General features: G+C 46.5%; 2 protein-coding genes across 2 annotated transcripts in view; both read right to left on the bottom strand.

Moving 5' to 3' along the window:
- Window positions 1–20,894, bottom strand: part of HCAR1 (hydroxycarboxylic acid receptor 1) — a 134,862-nt gene that overhangs the window by 101,965 nt on the left and 12,003 nt on the right. The window contains exons 2-3 of the mRNA XM_011964508.1: window positions 11,752–11,848; window positions 7,533–7,915 (exon numbers count right to left, since the gene is read on the bottom strand). The gene's annotated coding sequence lies outside the window, so the exon portion shown is untranslated. The remainder of the gene's footprint in view (window positions 1–7,532; window positions 7,916–11,751; window positions 11,849–20,894) is intronic.
- LOC105527975 (hydroxycarboxylic acid receptor 2) lies at window positions 16,532–18,671 on the bottom strand. Its single transcript, XM_011964507.1, has one exon. It carries the CDS (start codon window positions 18,514–18,516, stop codon window positions 17,425–17,427), a length of 1,092 nt encoding a protein of 363 aa, XP_011819897.1. The 5' UTR covers window positions 18,517–18,671; the 3' UTR covers window positions 16,532–17,424.

Here is a 20,894-nt window from a genome sequence, read left to right on the forward strand (position 1 = left end):
CCGTCTCAAAAAAAAAAAAAAAAAAAGATGGTCAGACGCTGTCAGAGCCTGCCCAGGCCATAGCACAGTTCTATAGACCTAGGGGCTTAATCCACAGGAATGGACTTTCCCACAGTTCTGAAGCCTCCAAGTCTGCAATAAATTGTTGGCAGCGTGGTTTCTTCTGAGGCCTCTCTCCTTGGCTTGTAGATGGCCGTCTTCTCCCTGAGTCCTCACTTGGTCATCCCGCTGGGTGTGTGTGTGTCCTGACCCTCTCTTCTCATAAGGACATCAGCCATTCTGGATTAGGGCCCACCCTAATGACCTCAGTTTAACTCAGTTCCCCTTTAAAGTCCCTGCCTCCAAATATAGTCACATTCTGAGATGCTGGGGTTCTTCTTCATCTCTGTAATTTTATCTTTTTAAGAATATTATGTAAGTAAAATTATATAGTATGTAACTTCTTGAAACTGGCCCTTTTTCCAGCCTGGGCAATATGGTGAAATCCCGTTTCTACAAAAATGCCATGATGGTGCCACTGCACTCCAGCCTGGGCAACAGAGTGAGACCTTGTCTCAAAAAAAACCCAAAAAACCAAAAGCCTGTTTTTTTCCCCACTCAGCATAATATTTATTTATTTATTTATTTTTGAGACGAGATCTCACTCTGTTGCCCAGGCTAGAGTGCAATGGTGCAATCTCAGCTCACTGCAACCTCTGCCTCCCAGGTTCAAGTGATTCTCCTACCTCAGCCTCCCAAGTGGCTGGGACTGCAGGCACCTGCCACCCCACCCAGCTAATTTTTTTGGTATTTTTAGTAGAGACGGGGTTTCACTATGTTGGACAGGCTGGTCTCAAACTCCTGACCTCTGGTGATCTGCCTGCCTCGGCCTCCCAAAGTGCTGGGATTACAGGTGTGAGCCACCACACCTGGCATCCACTCAGCATAATTTAATGCTTTAAGATCCATCCAAGTATGGCCGGGCACGGTGCTGTAATCCCAGCACTTTGGGAGGCTTAGGCGGACAGATCACCCAAGGTCAGGAGTTCGCAACCAGCGTGGCCAACGTGGTAAAACCCCATCTCTACTAAAAATACAAAAAAATAGCCAGGCGTAGTGATGGATGCCTGTAATCCCAGCTACTCAGGAGCCTGAGGCAGGAGAATCACTTGACCCAGGAGGCAGAGTTTGTAGTGAGCCAAGATTGCACCATTGCACTGTAGCCTGGACGACAAGAGCGAGACTCCGTCTCAAAAAAAAAAAAAAAAAAAAAATCCATCCAAGTTGCTGCCTGTATCAATAATTTATTTCTTTTTTATTGCTAAGTAGGATCCCATGGTATGGACCTACTAGTTTGTTTAACTATTCACCCATTGAAGGACATTTGCAGAACCTTCTTTTAAAACTAAGCAACGCTGTGTACAGTGGCTCACTTACAAGTGACCTTCCCGCCTTTGTGGATCGCTTGAGCCCAGGAGTTCCAGACCAGCGTGGGCAACATGGCAAAACTCCTTCTCTACTAAAGATGTATAAAATTAGCCAGGCTTGGTGGTGTGCACCTGTAGTCCCAGCTACTCAGGAGGCTGAGGTGGGAGGGTGGCCTGAGCCTGGGAAGTTGAGGCTGCAGTGAGCTGTGATCTTGCCACTGCACTCCAGCCTCGGTGACAGAGGGAGACTCTGTCTCAAAACAAACAAACAAACAAACAAAAAACAAAGTGAAAGTGTTACAGATACATCTGAAGCCTCCCTCCATTCCACTTCGCTCCCTGGTATTCCTCTGCAGAGGTAATTTCTATTTTGAAGTTAGTGAACATTCTTCTCACCCATGATTTGTGTGTGTTATTACATATCCATGTTTCCAAAAACAATGTGTGGCTTTGTTTCACATGTTTTAAGTATTTATAGATATGTTACCAGATTGTATATGTCTTCTGGCAACTTGCTTTTTGCTCTAGATGTTATGCTCAAGTTTTAGTCCTGTTGATACAAGTAACCGTGGTTCATTTTTCTTCACTGCTATAGCGTATTCCATTGAGCGACTGTATCTATTCCCCTACTAATGGACATTTAGGTTGTTTCTTGGTTTGTTTCTTTTTTTTACTGTAAAAATGTTCTCTCTCTCTCTCTCTCTCTCTCTCTCGCTCTCTCTCCCTCCGTGTCTCTCTCTCTCTCTCTCTTTTTCTTCAGAGTTTTGCTCTTGTCGCCCAGGCTGGAGTGCAGTGACACATCTTGGCTCACTGCAACCTCCACCTCCTGGGTTCAAGTGAGTCTCCTGCCTCAGCCTCCCGAGCAGCTGGGATTACAGGCCTGCGCCACCTGCCTGGCTAATTTTTGTATTTTTAGTAGAGATGGGGTTTCACCATGTTGGCCAGGCTGTCTGGTCTTGAACTCCTGACCTCAGTGATGTACCCACCTCGGCCTCCCGGAGTGCTGGGATTACAGGCATGAGCCACTGCACCCAGCCACAATGACCATCTTTGACCTGCCTCCTTACGAAGTGGTACCTTCTTTAGAAAGGTAAGAACCTCGAACAAGGAAGAAAAGGGTCAACCTGCCGTGAGATCTGAAAAGGGAAACAGCATTTGCAGGGGCATCCACTAAGTTCTAGGCATCGTGCCAGGCAGCTTAAGTATATGATCCCTTGACTTGGGAGGGGCCTTAGGGCCTAATGAACAGCCTGTTACAGCCTAGAACATCCTGGGAAGTTCTGGAAATACTGACTCCAAGCAGGTCAAGGTATTTGCCCTACTTTTTCTAGTTCCAGTTGTGTATCTCTCACTTTGTATGTTCTCAGAACTTTAAAAGCAAAGACTCTGGAGTCAGACTGCCTGTATTTGTTCACCGGGTTCATCACGTACCAGTTGTATGAATTTGGACAAGTTACTCAAACTTTCTGGGCTTCAATTCCCTTATCTGTGAAGTCAGAAATAGCACCTAGCCCATAATGTTATTGAAATGATTAAATGAGATCATCTATGTAAAACACTTAGCTGCGTCTAACAGACACCACAGTGCAGATCTTAGCTATACTAATCGATGATGGCTGGGTGCAGTGGCTCACACCTGTAATCCCAGCACTTTGAGTGGCCGAGGCAGGAGGATTGCTTGAGCCCAGGAGTTCAAGACCAGCCTGGGCAACACAGAGAGATCCCATCTTGGAAAAAAAAAAATACAATAACAACAACAAAAAAATCAATGAAATGAAATTAAACATTAAAAATATATACAATAATAATTGATGGTGATCAAATGATGATCATGTTGAATACAGCCTCTCTCCAACTGTGTTTACATCTTTGCATTCATGTTGCTTTACCAAAATCTAAACCAGGCAATATCATTTTCCTACTCCAGCATCATATATCTTTTTGCTTAACTTTAATTATTATTATTTTTCTTTGAGATGGCTCTTGTTGCCCAGGCTGGAGTGCAGTGGCACGATCTCGGCTCACCGCAACCTCCGCCTCCTGGGCTCAAGCAATTCTACCTCTTCAGCCTCCTGAGTAGCTGGGATTACAGGCATGTGCCACCACACCTGGCTATTTTATATTTTTTTAGTAGAGACGGGGTTTCACCATGTTGGTCAGGCTGGTCTTGCACTCCTGACCTTAAGTGATCCACTCGCCTCGGCCTCCCAAAGTGCTGGGATTACAGGCGTGAGCCACTGTGCACAGCCTATGACGTATTTTGTTAGCATGCCGAAAAGAAATCAACTGTTTTTCAACCTGAGGACGTCAGTTGGTCAGTTCACTTTCTCTTCTTTTTGGAGTTGCATTGAGAACATCCTGTACTGTTCCTAGCACCTGCTGATAGATGGAAATCCTGGTCTGGGTGCGGCCAGAGCTCCGGGTGTATCAATATTTGTTAAGAGCTCAGAAGCGCTTGGCTTTCGTGGGACAGGGCCGTGGGACTGTGGGCTATAGGTCAGGCCTGATGTTTGAAATGCCACACACAAACTCCTTCTCGCTGAAGACACAGAGGGTGGCCAAATGTTAAATTTGAGCCCAAAGAGAATCCAGCACTGGTTGCAAAATACCCCTGTCTCTTTTGTCACAGAAGACAAGAAACAGTGAACAGAACCTCACGGCCAGGTACGAGCTTCAACCAAGCCTCCCAAGGAGTATTTCTTTGCCCTGAGCTTATTAAGCAATATATAAGTAACAGAAGGCTGGGCATGGTGGCTCACGCCTGTAAATCCCAGCATTTTGGGAGGCCAAGGTGATCAGATCACGAGGTCAAGAGATCGAGACCATCCTGGCCAACATGGTGAAACCCCATCTATACTAAAAATACAAAAATTAGCTGGGTATGGTGGTACATGCCTGTAGTCCCAGCTACTCAGTAGACTGAGGCAGGAGAATCATTTGAACCCGGGAGGTGGAAGGTGCAGTGAGCAGAGATCGTGCCACTGCACTCCAGTCTGGTGGCAGAGAAAGACTCCATCTCAAAAAAAAAAAAAAGTAACAGAGACTTTAATTCTCCAGGAAGGCCTTCCAACGGGTTCCAGAACACACATTTGGAGGTCCACAGATGGATGGGCCTGGGACAGAGAGAACCCCATCGTTTCCTGAAAGTTGATTGATTACCTCTCTGTTCTTTGGAGACCACAGTTTTGTAGCATGGCAGGTTATTTATTTATTATTTATTTTTAATTTTTGAGCGACTGTATCTATTCCCCTACAGGGTCTGGCTCTGTCACTCAGGCTAAAGTGCAGTGGCTTGATCACAGCTCACTGAAACCTCAACCTCCCAGGCTCAAGCCGTCCTCCCACCTCAGCCTCCCAAACAGCTGGAACCACAGGTGCCTGCCACCGTGCTTGGCTAATTTTTTTTTTTTTGGTAGAGGAGGGGTCTTGTTCTGTTGCCCAGGTTACTCTCAAACTCCAGGCCAGACTCAGTGACTCATACCTGTAATCTCAGAACTTTGGGTGGCCAAGGCAGTCAGATCTGTTGAGCCCAGGAGTTCAAGACCAGCCTGGGCAGCAAAGCAGAATCCTGTTTCTACAAAAAATACAAAAATTAGCCTGGTGCAGTGGTGTGCACCTGTAGTCCTGGCTACTTGGGACGCTGCAGTGAGAGGATCTCTTGAGCCTGGGAGGCGGAGGTTGCAGTGAGCTGAGATCATGCCACTGCACTCCAGCCTGGGTGTCAGAGTAAAACTGCATCTCAAGAAGGAAAAAAAAGGTGCCGAACTCCTGGCCTCGAGTGATCCTCCTGCCTCAGCCTCCCAAAGTGCTGGGATTACACATGTGAGCCACCAGTAATTTTAGAAGCAAGAGAATTGAGATAGGCTCCACCGAAAGCCCAGACGTGCTCGTGAAATTGAGGGTGATCTAAAACATTATTCAAGGAGCACCTGATAGACAGCATGCCTTCACACCAACAGCAGCTGAAAAAATGCCCTTGGCGTGGCCACCGAGACTAAGATGGCCTTGAGACTCTGCCTTCTTAGCAATGCCCAGGCCAAGGAGCTGAGCTGGCCGTGCCCTGCACCTTCTGGGGCCTCCTATGGTTCTGTGGACCCACTCCTGCACCCCCCTGCCATCATGGTTCACCAGGCCCCACCCCACAGCCACCCAGTGCCCCTGCAAGAAGATAGGGACATTCACACCTGCCCAGCCACCCCAGGACCCCCTGGGCCCAAGCTTGGAGTGGCTGCAGAAACTGTGAACCCCTCCGTTGTTAGGGAGGAGGTCCCTTCACCTGTGGCTCCCAGTAATAGTGTGAAAACAAACGACAAATAAAATTTCCTTTATGACCGGGCACAGTGGCTCATGCCTGTAATCCCTTTATGGCCGGGCACAGTGGCTCATGCCTGTAATCCCTTTATGGCCAGGCACAGTGGCTCATGCCTATAATTCCTTTTATGGCCGGGCACAGTGGCTCATGCCTGTAATCACTTTGGGAGGCCGAGGTGGGCAGATCGCCTGAGGTCAGGAGTTCGAGACCAGCCTGGCCAACATGGCAAAACCCCGTCTCTACTAAAAATACAAAAATTAGCCAGGTGTGGTGGTGGGTGCCTGTAATCCCAGCTACTCAGGAGGCTGAAGCAGGAGAATTACTTGAACCCGGGAGGCAGAGGTTGCAGTGAGCCAAGATCGTGCCACCGGCCTCCCACCTGGGTGACAGACCAAGACTCCATCTCAAAAAAACACAAAAAACAAAACAAAAAAATCCTTTAGGCAGCTGCAGCGCAACTATTGCCTTTATGACCCTTTTAATGAAGAGTGATGTGGATCAACGGGTTCTCTCAGGTGAGAATCTGGGAGGCACAGGCGTTCAGAGCTTGAGTTTCATTCATGGTTAGGAGCTGGGGGAGGGGCTGGACGCTAGTCCTTAAGCCCAAGCCTGGCTTAATCCTCTCTTTCCATAAGAACTGCTGCCCTCTCTCCAGTTCCTTCCTCTTTCTACTTGTAATTTTTTGCTCAAGCTCATCTGAAGTATGTTTCAGGTACTCGCATCCCTCAGGACCTTGAGTTAAGCAACCGTAGTAAGACATCATGTCACTATAATGAGGGAAAAAAGTGGAATTTCCTTCTCAGGAAGTTTGCCAGTAACATGAATAGTCCCAGCCTCAATCATCAAAGAATTTCATCAGAATTTCAGTTCCAGTTTGAAGAAATTGCCAATTTGAACCAAAAGATGGGTGTGCAGATGGCAACCCGTAGCCCTTGGTTGGTAAATGGTCAATTTCTAGTCAATGGTGGCTCCACCAAACACCACCCCTGTCCAGCACTTCTCAGATGACCAATTCCTCACCTCAATCTCTGATTACAGAAGCAAAGTGGAGAAAGAAAGGGGTTAGGTGGTTGACAGACCATCTGCAAAGACAACTGCTATAGTTAGCAGCAAGGCCAGTGGATCAATAGATTGTAATAAGAAAGTGTTTTGAAAATGAAACCAAATGTCATCTGAAGGATTTGCGATGTGTCTGTGCCTGAATATGGGGTACCATTTAGATCCTCCTATAACAACCCAGTAGTTTCTCCTTGCCCACTACCTAGAGCTGATTTATGAAGACAAGGGAATTGCAATAGAGAAAATTTAATTCACGCAGAGCTAGCTGTATGGGAGACTGACATTTTATTATGACTCAAATCAGTCTCCTCAAACACTCAAGGACTGGAAGGGAGGATTTGAGACAAGGTTTCTGTCTCCCCGGCTAGAGTGCAGTGGCGTGTTCACAGCTCACTGCAACCTTGACTTCCTGGGCTCAAGTGATCCTCCCACTTCAGCCTCCTGAGTAGCTGGGACTACAGGTACACACCACTGTGCCTAGTTAATTTTTGCATTTTTGTAGAGACAGCATTTGGCCAGTTTCCAGGCTGGTCTGAAACTCCTGGACTCAAGCAATCTGCCTGTCTTGGCCTCCCACAGTGCTGGAATTATAGACATGAGCCACTGTGCCCAGCTGGATCTGTTTTTTGTTTTTTTGTTTTTTGGGGTTTTTTTTTTTTGAGATAGAGCCTTGCTGTGTCGCCCAAGCTGGAGAGCAGTGGCATGATCTCAGCTCATTGCAACCTCTGCCTCCCGGGTTCAAGTGATTCTCCTACCTTAGCCTCCCAAGTAGTTTGGACTACAGGCTTATGCCACCACACCTGGCTAATTTTTGTGTTTATGTAGAGATGGAGTTTCGCCATGTTGGCCAGGCTGGTCTCGAACTTCTGACCTCAGGTAATCCACCCGCCTTGGCCTCCTAAAGTGCTGGGATTACAGGCATGGACCACTGCGCCCAGCCTGGATCGGGGTTTTTAAGGATAACTTGGCCGATAGGGGTTCAGAAAGTGGGGAGTGCTGATTGGTCAGGTTGGAGATGAAATCACAGGGAGTCAAAGATGTCCTCTTGTCCTGAGTCAGTTCCTGGGTGAGGGCCACAAGACCAGATGAGCCAGTTTATCGATCTGGGTGGTGCCAGCTGAGCCATCGAGCACAGGGTCTGCAAAATATCTCAGTCACTGAACTTACATCTGACAATAGTGACATTATCCTCAGGAGCAGTTTGAGGAGAGGCATGACTCTTAAACCATAATTTCTAATCTTCTGTCCAATGTGTTAGTCCTGCTAAGGCAGTCTAGCTCCATGGCAGGAAGGGAGTTTGTTTTGGGAAAGGGTTGTATCGTCTTTTGTTTCAAAGGTAAACAAGTTCCTCCCAAAGTGACTTCGGCCTATGCCCTGTAATGAACAAGGACAGCTTGGAGTTTAGAAGCAAGATGGAATCAGTTAGGTCAGATCTCTTTCACCATCAAAATTTTCTGTTATAATTTTTGCAAAGGTGGTTTCAATCCCTCACTTTGGGTTTTGTAACAACCTTATTCCTTATTTTATTTTATTTTATTTTTTAAATTTTTTTTTTTTGAGATGGAGTCTCGCTCTGCTGCCAGGCTGGAGTGCAGTGGTACGATCTCGGCTCACCACAACCTCCGACTCCCTGGTTCAAGCGTTTCTCCTGCCTCAGCCTCCCGAGTAGCTGGGATTACAGGCATGCGCCACCACGCCCAACTAATTTTTGTATTTTTAGTAGAGACAGGTTTTCACCATGTTGGCCAGGATGGTCTTGATCTCCTGACCTTGTGATCCGCCTGCCTTGACCTCCTGAAGTGCTGGGATTACAGGCATAAGCCACTGCGCCCGGCCTGTAACAACCTTATTCTTGAAACCAAGCTGTGAGATGGAAAAAGGGCGAAGACTGTTTTAGCTTCTTTCTGCTGGCAGGGGTGTAGTTAGGGCAGGTGTTGACCCCAAGGTAAGAAGAGTGGAATTGCTCTGCAGCTGTCTGCCTGGACTCATGGTGCCTGGCTGGGGTTTTGAGGCTTGCAGGAGTAAGGTGTTAGTATTCTTGCCTAGAGTTTTAATGTAGTGTTTAAATGAGCAGTGAACTGTAAGATATATAATGAGTCTTAGGGTAAGGAGTGAAAGTCCTAGTTTCAGAAGCCTTTGTAGAGGCCAGGCGTGGTGGTTCATGCCTGTAATCCCAGCACTTTGGGAGGCCAAGGCAGGAGGATTGCTTGAGCCCAGAAGTTCAAGACTAGCCTAGGCAATAAAGTAAGACTTTGTCTATGAAAAAAAAGAGAGAGATAAAAAAAAGAAGAAGCCTTTGTAGAATTGATCTTAAGCTCTAAGGGATCCAGGTGAATAGCTCCAAGAACCAGTCAGACATGGGGTGACTGGCAGAGAGATTTGGGTCAGAGGTTGTTGGACAAACATATTGGGATAGACAAGAATGAGTGAATTTTATTTTATTTTACTTTATTTTATTTGGTACTGCCCCTTGTGGATCAGGGCTAACTCATAGGCAATGCCTCTATAGTCAGTCAGGAAAGAGTACATTTAAACACACTGTCCCATATATTTTTAATCAGTTTCCTAGTGCTGGGACTAAATCAGTTGTTAAACAGCCGTTTCCCATAGCAGGAGGTGGCATTGCACGTGGGCTTGGCCTCTATATGTGATGAAGACAAGCAGATTTTTAATACGAGGCATTTCTATGGAAATATAAGAAAAACAAAAGTTAATGTTGGGCACAATTTATCCAGATGTGCAACTCAGAATACCTTTAGTTACAGAGCAGGAAGGCAGTGGCAATTGGACATGTTTTTGCCACCTGTATTAAAAGAATAAGCTTCAGCTTACAGGGCCTCAGGAAAAAGGTAGTAGCAATTTTATTGGGTCCAAGTCAGAGAAGTGGAAGAAAAATTTGAAAGCATTAGTGTGGAAAGCATTAGTTTGGAGCATTGGTTAGGTTAGCCTCAGGACAGCCATAGTTAAAGATGCAGTCAACAAGAAAAACTGGTTATCTCTGTGACACACAACAATTTTTAAAATTTAGTTTAATTTTTTCGAAACAGGATCTCACTCTGTCATGCAGGCTGGAGTGCAGTGGTGTGATCACAGCTCACTGCAGCCACAAAGAATTCAAGATTTAGTCCAAATTGCAGAAAATAACAAAAAACTCAAGAACAGTGGATAAGACTAGAATCTAACAATGGGGGTACTATAGCTTTTTGAAACATAATTTTTCTCTCTTTAGTCCCTATTTTTATTAAAAACAAATAATAGTAGGACAAATTTAATTGCGAAATAAGTCTTAGTCTTATTATACTTGGCCTGATTATTTGTATAAAGTACGGCAAGAATAATTTTTTTTTTTTTTTTGAGACGGAGTCTTGCTCTGTCACCCAGGCTGGAGTGCAGTGGCCGGATCTCGGCTCACTGCAAGCTCCGCCTCCCGGGTTCACGCCATTCTCCTGCCTCAGCCTCCCGAGTAGCTGGGACTACAGGCACCCGCCACCTCGCCCGGCTAGTTTTTTGTAATTTTTAGTAGAGACGGGGTTTCACCGTGTTAGCCAGGATGGTCTCGATCTCCTGACCTCGTGATCCACCCGTCTCGGCCTCCCAAAGTGCTGGGATTACAGGCTTGAGCCACCGCGCCCGGCCAAGAATAATTATTTTAAAGAGCCATACAGGCTCTTTAAAATTGGCTTTGCTGGTCAGGCACGGTGGCTCACACCTGTAATCCCAGCGCTTTGGGAGGCCAAGGTGAGAGAATCACCTGGGCCCAGGAGTTAAAGACCAGCCTGGGCAACATAGCAAGATCTCCGTCTCTACAAAAATTAGCCAGGTGTGGTGGTGCATGCCTGTAGTCCCAGCTACTTGGGAGGCTGAGGTGGGAGAAGGCCCAGGCTGAAAAATAAAAAAATAAAAAATAAATAAATAAATAAATAAAAATAAAATCAGCTTTGCTGAAATTTCATTCCTTAAGGAATCTCACCTTATACTTTTTAAAGCCTTTAGCCCAGCCATGGATTTCTCTATGCCTGCGTATACTTGTATGAGTTGGGAGAATTTTGCTCCTCTCAAGGTCCCAAGATAATTTGGGCTTCTGGGCCTGTCAGAAAGTGACATTCTTTATTTACGACAAGTCAGGAACCCTGTACAGAGACTGCATATGCAAGTTATAAGGCCAATTTTCTTGAAGAGCTTTTTTTTTTTTTGAGACGGAGTCTTACTCTTGTCGCCCAGGCTGGAGTGCAATGGCATGATCTCAGATCACTGCAACCTCTGCCTCCTGGGTTCAAGCGATTCTCCTGCCTCAGCCTCCTGAGTAGCTGGGATTTTAGCTGGGATTACAGGCACCTGCCACCATGCCCAGCTAACTTTTGTATTTTTAGTAGAGATGGGGCTTCACCATGTTGGCCAGACTGGTCTTGAACTTCCCGACCTCAGGTGATCTGCCCACCTCGACCTCCCAAAGTGCTGGAATTACAGGCGTGAGCCACTGTGCCCTGTTATAAATCCTTTTTTCGATTAATCAAACCCTTGCAGAGGAGACAAACAATGATGTTTACCATTCACAGAGAGAAAGAGAGAGAGAGAGAGAGACCAGAAGCCTGGCTTGCCAGAAATTCTTACTCTCTTTGCTGGCATACCAGATTTCTGGGTTCCCTTTCCCTGCAGCTTCCAGAAGAATGGAAAGTCACCATGAGTCAGGCCTGTTGCGCTTCCACTAACAGTTCCTTCAATCAGCAAATGTGACAGACCAGACAAACTAGGAGAGCCTGTTGGACTTCCATCAGCAATTTCTATACATACACAAACATGCAAGTGAAAAAACAAGCAGAAGGACTTGCAGACAGAGATTCCAGACCAAATCACAAACCAAGAATGTTCCTCCAAACAAGTCCCCTCTTCTTGATCCAATTAGAGCAGACACACCCTTCAGAGGGGCCAGCAAGTCAGAAGGATGAGGTTGTTGGCAGCACCTAGAATACTCACCAAATCAGACACCCATGATGGGGCTACAGGTGTGGGACATCTCCCCAGGACTGTTTATTGCATTTGAGTCCATGCACCATGAGTTGGCAACATCCTGCTGGTAGAGACGGTGCCACAGCCCCCAGTCCAAGGACTGAATTGCCACTTGGGCGGGCCTCCAGATCTGTCACTAGTGGAGGGCTACCGAACCTCAGGCAAGTACCCACAAGGGTGGTCCTGGATGACACCCCAAATTTGCAACCACCCAGTGGAGTTCTCCTTGTCCACTGCCTAGACAAAGCCAATCTATCAAGACAGGGGGCCGGGCCTGGTGGTTCATGCCTGTAACCATAGCATTTTGGGAAGCCAAGGCAGGCGGATCACCTGAGGTCAGAAGTTTGAGATCAGCCTGGCCAACATGATGAAAACCCATCTCTACTAAAAATACAAAATTAGCCGGACATGGTGGTGCATGACTGTAATCCCTACTACTTGGGAGGCTGAGGCAGGAGAATAGCTTGAACCCGGGGGGTAGAGGTTGCAGTGAGCTGAGATCGCGACATTGCACTCCAGCCTATGAAACTCTGTCTCAAAAGACAAAAAAAAAAAAAAAAAGACAAGGGAATTGCAATAAAGTTTAATTCCTGCAGGGCCGTCTGTACAAGAGACCAGAGTTTTATCATTATTCAAATCAGAGAATTCGGGATCAGAGTTTTTAAGGCTAATTTGGTGGGTAGGGGCTTGGGAAGTGGGGAATGCTGAGTGGTTGGGTTGGAGATGAAATCATAGGGGTCAAAGTGAGATTTTCTTACTGTGTTCTGTTCCTGGGTGGGATGGCAGAACTGGTTGAGCCAGATTATCAGGTGGTGCCTCAGAGTGCAGGGTCTGCAAAATACCTCAAGCGCTGATTTTAGGTTTTGCAACAGTGATGTTACTCCCAGGAGCAATTTGGGAAGGTTCAGAATCTTGCAGCCAGAGGCTGCATGGCTCGTAAACCATAATTTCTAATCTTATAGCCAATTTGTTAGTCCTGTAAAGGCAGTCTAGCCCTCAGGCAGGAAAGGGGTTCCTTTTGGGAAAGGGCTGTTATTTTCTTTGTTTCAAAGTTAAACTATAAACAATTTCCTCCCAAAGTTAGTTTGGCCTATAATGAGCAAGGACAGCTTGGAGGTTAGCAGACAGGTGGAGTGAGGTTAGATCTATTTCACCACCATACTTTTCTCACTTATGATTTTTGCAAACGCGATTTCACCCTCACTTCAAGTAAGGCATTGTGGGGCAAATAAGAGAATGAACCTGGAAAGGGAAGGAAGCTCAAAGAATCAGAAATGAACATGGTCTTGCACCCCTGATTTTATGGATCTAGACTTAGGGATAATCTCTTGATGAGAGATTGTTGGGAAGAGCTGCGAGGAAGTTCTGGTCTACATAGCAGAGAGTGAACTCATGGTTTTTGTGACCTTAAGAACTGGTAGCCCCCAAAATAAACAGCTGTAAGACAGGTTTAAAGGCAGTAATGCAAAATAGATGCGTATATGATTATAACCACCTTTTCCAATATATAGACACATAGATCTACATAAATAAATTTTCTCTTCCTCTTCCTCTCTCTCCTTTCACACACACAAAAACACACACACAGCAAATGTAGAAGATACTTTCCAATGGCTCAGCCTGAGTATCAGAGTGTCACTTTCTTTCTTTCTTTTTTTTTTTTTTTTGAGACAAGGTCTCACTCTGTCGCCCTGGCTGGAGTGCAGTGGCCTGATCATAGCTCACGGCAGCCTCAAACTCTTGGGCTCAAGTGATCCTCCCACCACAGCCTCCCAAGTAGCTAGGACTGCATGTGTGTGCCACCATGCCTGGCTAAATATTTAAATGTTTTGTACAGATGGAGTCTTGCTATGTTGCCCAGGCTGGTCTTGAACTCCTGGGCTCACATGATCCACCCGCTTCAGCCTCCAAAAGTGCTGGGATTACAGGGGTGAGCCACTGCGCCCAGCCTGGTGTGTGTTCTTGTAGTCTGTTGTTCCTTGCACAAGTACACAGATATACGTATTTTAAAAGAAAATGGATATCATACTCTGTTTAGAAACTTTTTCATTTAAATATAGTATGATCTTCATCTCAAGTCTTTCATTACTTTTGTCTGAAAGGGGATCTCGACCTCACTATATGGCAGGCCCCACACTCATTGTGCTGGCCACGTTGTTCCTCACTATAGTCGGTTGAGTTCTGGTTCCCAAAAGCTATGTTCACCCCAAACCTTAGAATACAACCTTATTTGGATTAAGGGTCTTTGTAGGTATAACTAAGGTAAAGATCTCCAGATGAGAGCATCCTGGATTAGGGTGGGTTATAAAGACAGGCATCTGTTACGACCGGGAGTGCTGGATCACACCTGTAATCCCAGCACTACGGCAGGCCGAGGCAGGCGGATCACCTGAGGTCAGGAGTTCAAGACCAGCCTGGCCAACATGGTAAAACACTGTCTCTACTACAAATACAAAAATTAGACAGGTGTGGGGGCGCATGCCTGTAATCCCAGCTACGTGAGAGGCTGAGGCAAGAGAATCACTTGAGGCTGGGAGGCAGAGTTGCAGTGAGCCGAGATCAAGCCACTGCACTCCAGCCTGGGTGACAGAGTGAGACTCTGTTTCAAAAACAGACAAAAAAAAAAAAAAAAAAAGGTGTCTGTAAGAAGAGGAGAGGACACAGAGGGGACCGCCATGTGGTGACAGGGGCAGAGATTGGAGTGAAGCGTCTACAAGTCAAGGCAAGTCCAAGAGTGCCAGCAGTCTCCTCAAGCTCGGAGTGAGGCGAGGCATGAAACAGATTTTCCCCTGAGCCTCCAGATGGAACCAACCCAGCCAACACCTTGATTCTGCACTTCTAGCTTCCAGAGCTGTGGGAGAATACATTCCCATTGTTCCAAGCCACCCAGCCACAGGAAATGAACACGCAGTCACCAACCTAATTCTCACCTCAGGGCCTTTGCACCTGCCATTCCCTCTGCTTGGCGTGTCTTTCTCCCAGACTTTTGCATTGCTTGGTCTGTTTAGTCATTCATGGCTCAGCTCAAGGTCAATGCCTCATAGAAGCCATCCCAGTCACCCCAGCCCCAATTACTTTTTATCCCCATTGTCCCACTCCACCATTGTCATGACAGCCACAGCCACCCCAAGGCCCCTTTTTATTTCTGCCTGCCTCCCCACCTCAAAAGTCAGCTCGATGAGAAGAGGACTGTGGCTGCCTTGTTCCTTGTTCTATCTCCACCACCCAGAACAGCCCCTGGCACACAGTTGGTGCTTAATAGATAAAACTGATGGAATGAGGCTGGGCACAGTGGCTCACACCTGTAATCCCAGCACTTTGGGAGGCTGAAGCGGGTGGATCACCTGAGGTCAGGAGTTCGAGACTAGCCTGGGCATCATGGCGAAACCTCCATGTCTACTAAAAATTCAAAAATTAGCCAGGTGTAGTAGTGCACACCTGTAATCCCAGCTACTGGGGAGGCTGAGGCAGGAGAATCACTCGAACCCAGGAGGCAGAGGCTGCAATGAACCGAGATCACACCACTGCACTCCAGCCTGGGTGACAGAGCGAGACTCGGTATCAAAAAAGAAAAAACGGATGGAATGCCTGAATCAGTGAGTGAATGTGAGTTGTGGAGGTCCAAACACCCCAAACCACCTCATCCCTTGAAAGAATCCGGGTTTCACAACAAGGCTCCCCACTGACTCATGCCTCCGAGGCTGGGGGAATCCCTAGTTTCCTCTGAGCTCATCCCTGACATCTCTTCCTCTTCAAGGTGATCCTTGCTTTTGGCTTTTTACTTGTACATTGCTTGGTGATACAGACAAGCCAATTGCTCTGAAAGCACAGAGGTAATTCCAGAGCGTCCACCTTTCTTCATTTACTGTCATTGTCTCAGAGCTGGGAGCCCGTCTCTAAATTCCTTATCTGTGTTCATGTCAGGAGGTTGAAGCAAGCCTCGTCTTGCCAAATAATCAAGGAGTGACAGAGTTGGAAATGAAAGCGTAACAGAAACTTGGACCGATCACAGACTCAAACCAGTACATCTCCTTTCCTTCTCCAAATCGGGAACTGAAACCATTCCATAGGAAGCTCGCTCTTCTCCCTCCTACGGAAAAATATCTGCCTGACTTGATTCCCTTTTTATATTGTTTATTATTATTATTTGAGATGAAGTCTTGCTCTGTCACCCAGGCTGGAGTGCAGGGGCACCATCTCGGCTCACTGCAACCTCCGCCTCCCGGGTTCAAGCAATTCTTCCCCCAGCCTCCCCAGTAGCTGGGACTACAGGCGGCCACCACTACGTCTGGCTTATTTTTCTTGTATTTTTAGTAGAAGCGGGGTTTCGCCGTGTTGGCCAGGCTGGTCTCAAACTCCAGACCTCAGGTAATCTGCCCGCCTCGGCCCCTCCAAAGTGCTGGGATTACAGGCGTGAGCCACCATGCCTCGCCTTGATTCCCTTTTTAATGCACAAATACTAACAGCAATATTCACCAAACTCTAATAAAATGTGAGTGCCCTTGCAATCGTATCTGTACTATCCTTCCAAATTATTTTTAATCCCAGCTCTTTCTATCTTTGTTTAGACACAGGTGTAATTTCTGCTTAGTTGTCTCATGATGTAGCTCAGTGTCTGTGTCTCTTTCTTACTTTGCAGGGTGGAGTAGTTTTCTACCAGGACATAGTTAACAACCCATAAAGGTCTCTGCTTAAGTAAGAAGCCCATTTCTGTGAACCATAACCCAGACATAGCAACGCCAGACTGTGTCTCCTATCAAAATTTATTGAAATGGTAGATTTTTGGTAAGTACAGAAACACAAGCAAAGGAACCAGGAGGAATGTGCCCCCCTCTAACTGTGGGGCAGCGGCACGTTTTCCTTTTAATGGTAAAAGCAAACAGAGGTGGGAAACAGCTTTCCATCCTGAAGCCGTTTCAAGTGCTCAACCCTTAGATTAGTATAAACAAGAGAGGAATGGATTGCATTAGTCGCTGGTTGAAAGCAGCAATGCCATTTCCTTTCCCATAATAACACTGTTTATCTCAGTCCCTTCTGGGGCTAATCCCCTATTACACCCACCGGAAACACAGATATTAACCAAAGCATGTGAGTCTCTTTCCTGAGTCCATTTCTGCTAATGCTTGTCCGAAAGATGAATTGGTCCACGGAAGCCAGGTGACCTACTGGCTTGTTTAATGATGCCTGGGCTCCCTCCAGGAGCAACTTAATTCCCTCCAATCTCAGCTCTCCTTATCCCCGCTGTTTCAAACAGGCTAGATATCACCCCAGGAGCTGAGCCCCCCAGTCTCAGGCAGATGTAGGAAGAAGGCCAACAAGTCACAAGTAGATCTCTGGCTCCAACTCTGCTCAGCGCAAACGCTGACAATTTGCCCATCTTCAGTCCTGCGAGCATCAGAGATGAAGCAAAAGTTTCAGATGCCTAGAAGCTTTACTCTCTGTTCCTCCAGGATTCCTGCGGTCACACCTTGCAACCAGTCTCCCACTCGTCTGCCACAGTTTCCCTAAATCGGATTCTCCGAATCTGGAAGTTCCAGGAAACCTTAGGCCGAGTCCAGTGACATTACTTGATGCAACAGCCCAACTGTTTCTCCAGAGACCCTCGTTCTTGGTGACAATGTCCCTTCTTGGCATGGTTATTTAACGAGAGGTTGGACCCAGATAAGAGGGGCTCCATGGCTCATCGGGGTTGGCCATTAACGCCTCTGGAGCGCCTCTGGTTGTGTTCGGGTCCCCTGTGAGCTCGACACTCGTGCTGCGGTTATTATCTGGCTCACCTGTCATCTTCCTCCGGAGGCAGCGGTTGATCAAAGTGGAGAAGAAGTTGGGAAAGGATGGGCTGGAGAAGTAGTACACCACGGGGTCCAGCATGCTGTTCATGTAGGTGAAACTGAGAGTGATAAAGAACGCCAGGTCCACCGAGCGGTACACTTCACAATTCTGCGTGCCAAAAGTGTGCAGGAGCCAGAAGATGCGTATCCGCACAGCCACGCTGGGAAGGAAGCAGATGACAAAGACGATGGCCACGACCATGATGAAGGTGATGGCTCTTTTGATCTTGGCATGCCGGTCCATTTGTCTCTGCCGCAGGCTCCAGATAATTCTGGCTGAGCAGAACAGGATGATGCCCAGGGGCAGGAAGAACTCCAGGAGGAACATGGCTTCGTGCCACCGGAAGGTATCGCAGATGCTGAAGCTGCTGCACAAATTTGCAGTGCCATTCTGGATCAGCATCTTCCTCTTCAGGAGGTGGACTGTCAGGCCAATAGTGACACCCCACAGAAGGCAAGAGATGATGGCTGCTGTTCGATTGGAGATCTTGTTCAGGGCGTGGTGGGGATGGACAACCCGGAAATACCTGTCCACGGCCACCACCGTGAGGAAGATGATGCTGCCCTGGCGGTTCATGGCCAGCATGAAGAGCATCAGCCGGCAAGGGATGTCCCCAAACTTCCAGTCCCAACGTCTCACATAGTTGTCCATCAGGAATGGCAGGCAGATGATCAGGAGAAAGTCAGCCACTGCCAGGTTGAACAGGAAAATCCGGCTGGATTTCCAGGACTTGAGGTGGAAACAGAAAATCCACAGGGCAAGGCCATTGCCCAGAAGCCCGAAGATAAACTCCAGCCCCAACACCGGCGGCAACACCTTGACAATGAAGTCATCTCGGAACACACAGCAGTTCTTCTCGTCTATTACCAGAAAGTGATCCTGCGGATGGTGCCAATTCATGAGTGCGGCTAGTTGGTCCGATGGAGCGCCTTGCCCGGCGAATGCTCCAGCAAGGAGGCGTGTGTCTGTGTGGTGAACGTGTGGTTCCGCGCCTGCCTTTATGTCATGTCAGGGTGTTGAAATAGATGACTGAATGGTTACCAGGAAACTACGAAATCTCTCTTAAAAAAAAAAAAAAAAAGGCCAGCAAGGCTCTTATGCAACCTGCTGTTTGCATAAACAAGTAATAAAAATCCCCTGGGCAGACAGGAACCCACAAAATTTCTTAAATGTAAAGGATAAGTTTAGGCAAGCCGACTGTCATTCGAAAATTAGTGAAACATGAAGGATATCCCTTTGGAAGGCTGGGTACTTGCATGCCAATTGAGTACTCAACATTGCAGAATTAATTCACCGTCATTTGCTTGGCTTACATAATTAACAAAACAACAACAATAGCAATAATAATTTTCGGTGCCAAACAGTGAGGTTTTCCAGGAACACTAAAAATTAGCATGAAAAATTAACAGGCATATGACATAAACAGTAGCAGACATATGAATTCTTTTGGAAATGTTGAGAAGACAGTAGTCGCCTGTTCGATGAGGACAGACTAGTTGAATTTGACCACTTTTCCTATGCCATCTCTCTGTACAAACATGGATTGCTTTTCCACATCAGAACTCTGCCGTTCACCTCCAGTTAGAAAAAAAAAAAAGCCTGCTCGAGAGTATAATATTTCATAAGAAGTTTGAAAACTTGAGCCCAGTTTCAGTGGCATGTTAAAATAAGTTGGGTTTTTTGTTTGTTTATATTAGATTTTGATATGCTTCTGTGCTCAAGTGATTTATTTTTAAGTATGTGATTTTTTTTTTTTTTTTTGCAAAGTTTGAATTAATGAGAAAAAGGATTCATGAGGCTAGTCGTAAGCTGTAGCAAATCGGGTGTACTTTGTGCTACAAATTTGTTTTTCTGTGTTGCTCTGCATGAAGAGGGGTACCTGAGGATAGAGCACGGGCTTAGTACCCCATAAACTCTCGGTTCTGGACAGCCCAGGAAACTGGTTGGTAACCAACGGTTGCAGGTCCCTGAAACAAACAAAAAACTGGATGAGGTCTCTATCTTGTTTATGTCCTTGGGAGCTTAGTATGTGATTGTGATTTTTTTTTTTTTTTTTTTTTGAGACGGCGTCTTGCTCTGTCGCCCAGGCTGGAGTGCAGTGGTGCGATCTCGGCTCACTGCAAGCTCCGCCTCCCGGGTTCATGTCATTCTCCTGCCTCAGCCTCCCGAGTAGCTGGGACTACAGGCGCCCGCCACCTCGCCCGGCTAGTTTTTTTTGTATTTTTTTAGTAGAGGCGGGGTTTCACCGTGTTAGCCAGGATGGTCTCGATCTCCTGACCTCGTGATCCACCCGCTTCGGCCTCCCAAAGTGCTGGCATTACAGGCGTGAGCCACTGCGCCTGGCCGTGATTTTTTTTTTTCTTTAATGAACTTTATTTTTTAGGGCAGTTTTAGGTTCACAGCAAAATTGAGCAGAAAGTATGGACAGTCCTGTATACTCTGTCTCCACACATGGCGAAAACTCTCCCACTAAGTATGTGATATTTTTAAAGCCCCCATTTTTGTAAAATTAAACTTAGACGGACAGGACCTTAGAGGACATGGAACTCTGCCTTGTATCAGGACACCATTGCACAAATTGTTTCTCTGCTTTTCAGTGTGATTGGGTGTCATCCTATAGAATGTTTTCACCCTTTAATATTTTGGTCTTATGAATTCTTGCCATGCAGGAAGTTTCTAAACTGTGTTGCTTCTACTTTGAGTTATAAAATGTAAATTTCTTTCTTTTTTCTTTTTTGAGACAGAGTTTCGATCTATCGCCCAGGCTGGAGTGCAATGGCATGATCTTGGCTCACTGCAACCTCTGCGTCCCGGGTTCAAGCGATTCTCCTGCCTCAGCCTCCCAAGTAGCTGGGACTACAGGCGTGCACCACCACGCCTGGCTAATTTTTGTATTTTTAGTAGAGATGGGATTTCACCATTTTGGCCAGGCCGGTCTTGAACTCCTGACTTCAAGTGATCCGCCCCCCCTTGGCATCCCAAAGTGTTGGGATTACAGGTGTGAACCATCACGCCCGGCCATAAGATGTAAATTTATTTCTTTAGCTGCAAACACAGATTCAATGATATGAGCGTATAGACTTTTCACAGTAAACTAGAGTCAGGATGACCTAATATTAGATTCCCATAGAACTAGAGTACCTGATGATGATCCAGGTGAGATGAAGACGATGATGAAGAAGGTGATGGTGGTACCCACATTATAGAGAGCTTCCCATGTGCTGGAGCCCATGCTCAGTGCTATTTATTTATTTATTTATTTATTTATTTATTTATTT

This window comes from Mandrillus leucophaeus, unplaced genomic scaffold, assembly GCF_000951045.1.
Source record: "Mandrillus leucophaeus isolate KB7577 unplaced genomic scaffold, Mleu.le_1.0 Scaffold7, whole genome shotgun sequence".
Classification (NCBI taxonomy): Eukaryota; Metazoa; Chordata; class Mammalia; order Primates; family Cercopithecidae; genus Mandrillus; species Mandrillus leucophaeus.

Excerpts from the sequence above, each read along its gene's own strand:
- LOC105527975 (XM_011964507.1), bottom strand. The coding sequence starts at position 18,516 with ATGAATTGGCACCATCCGCAGGATCACTTTCTGGTAATAGACGAGAAG.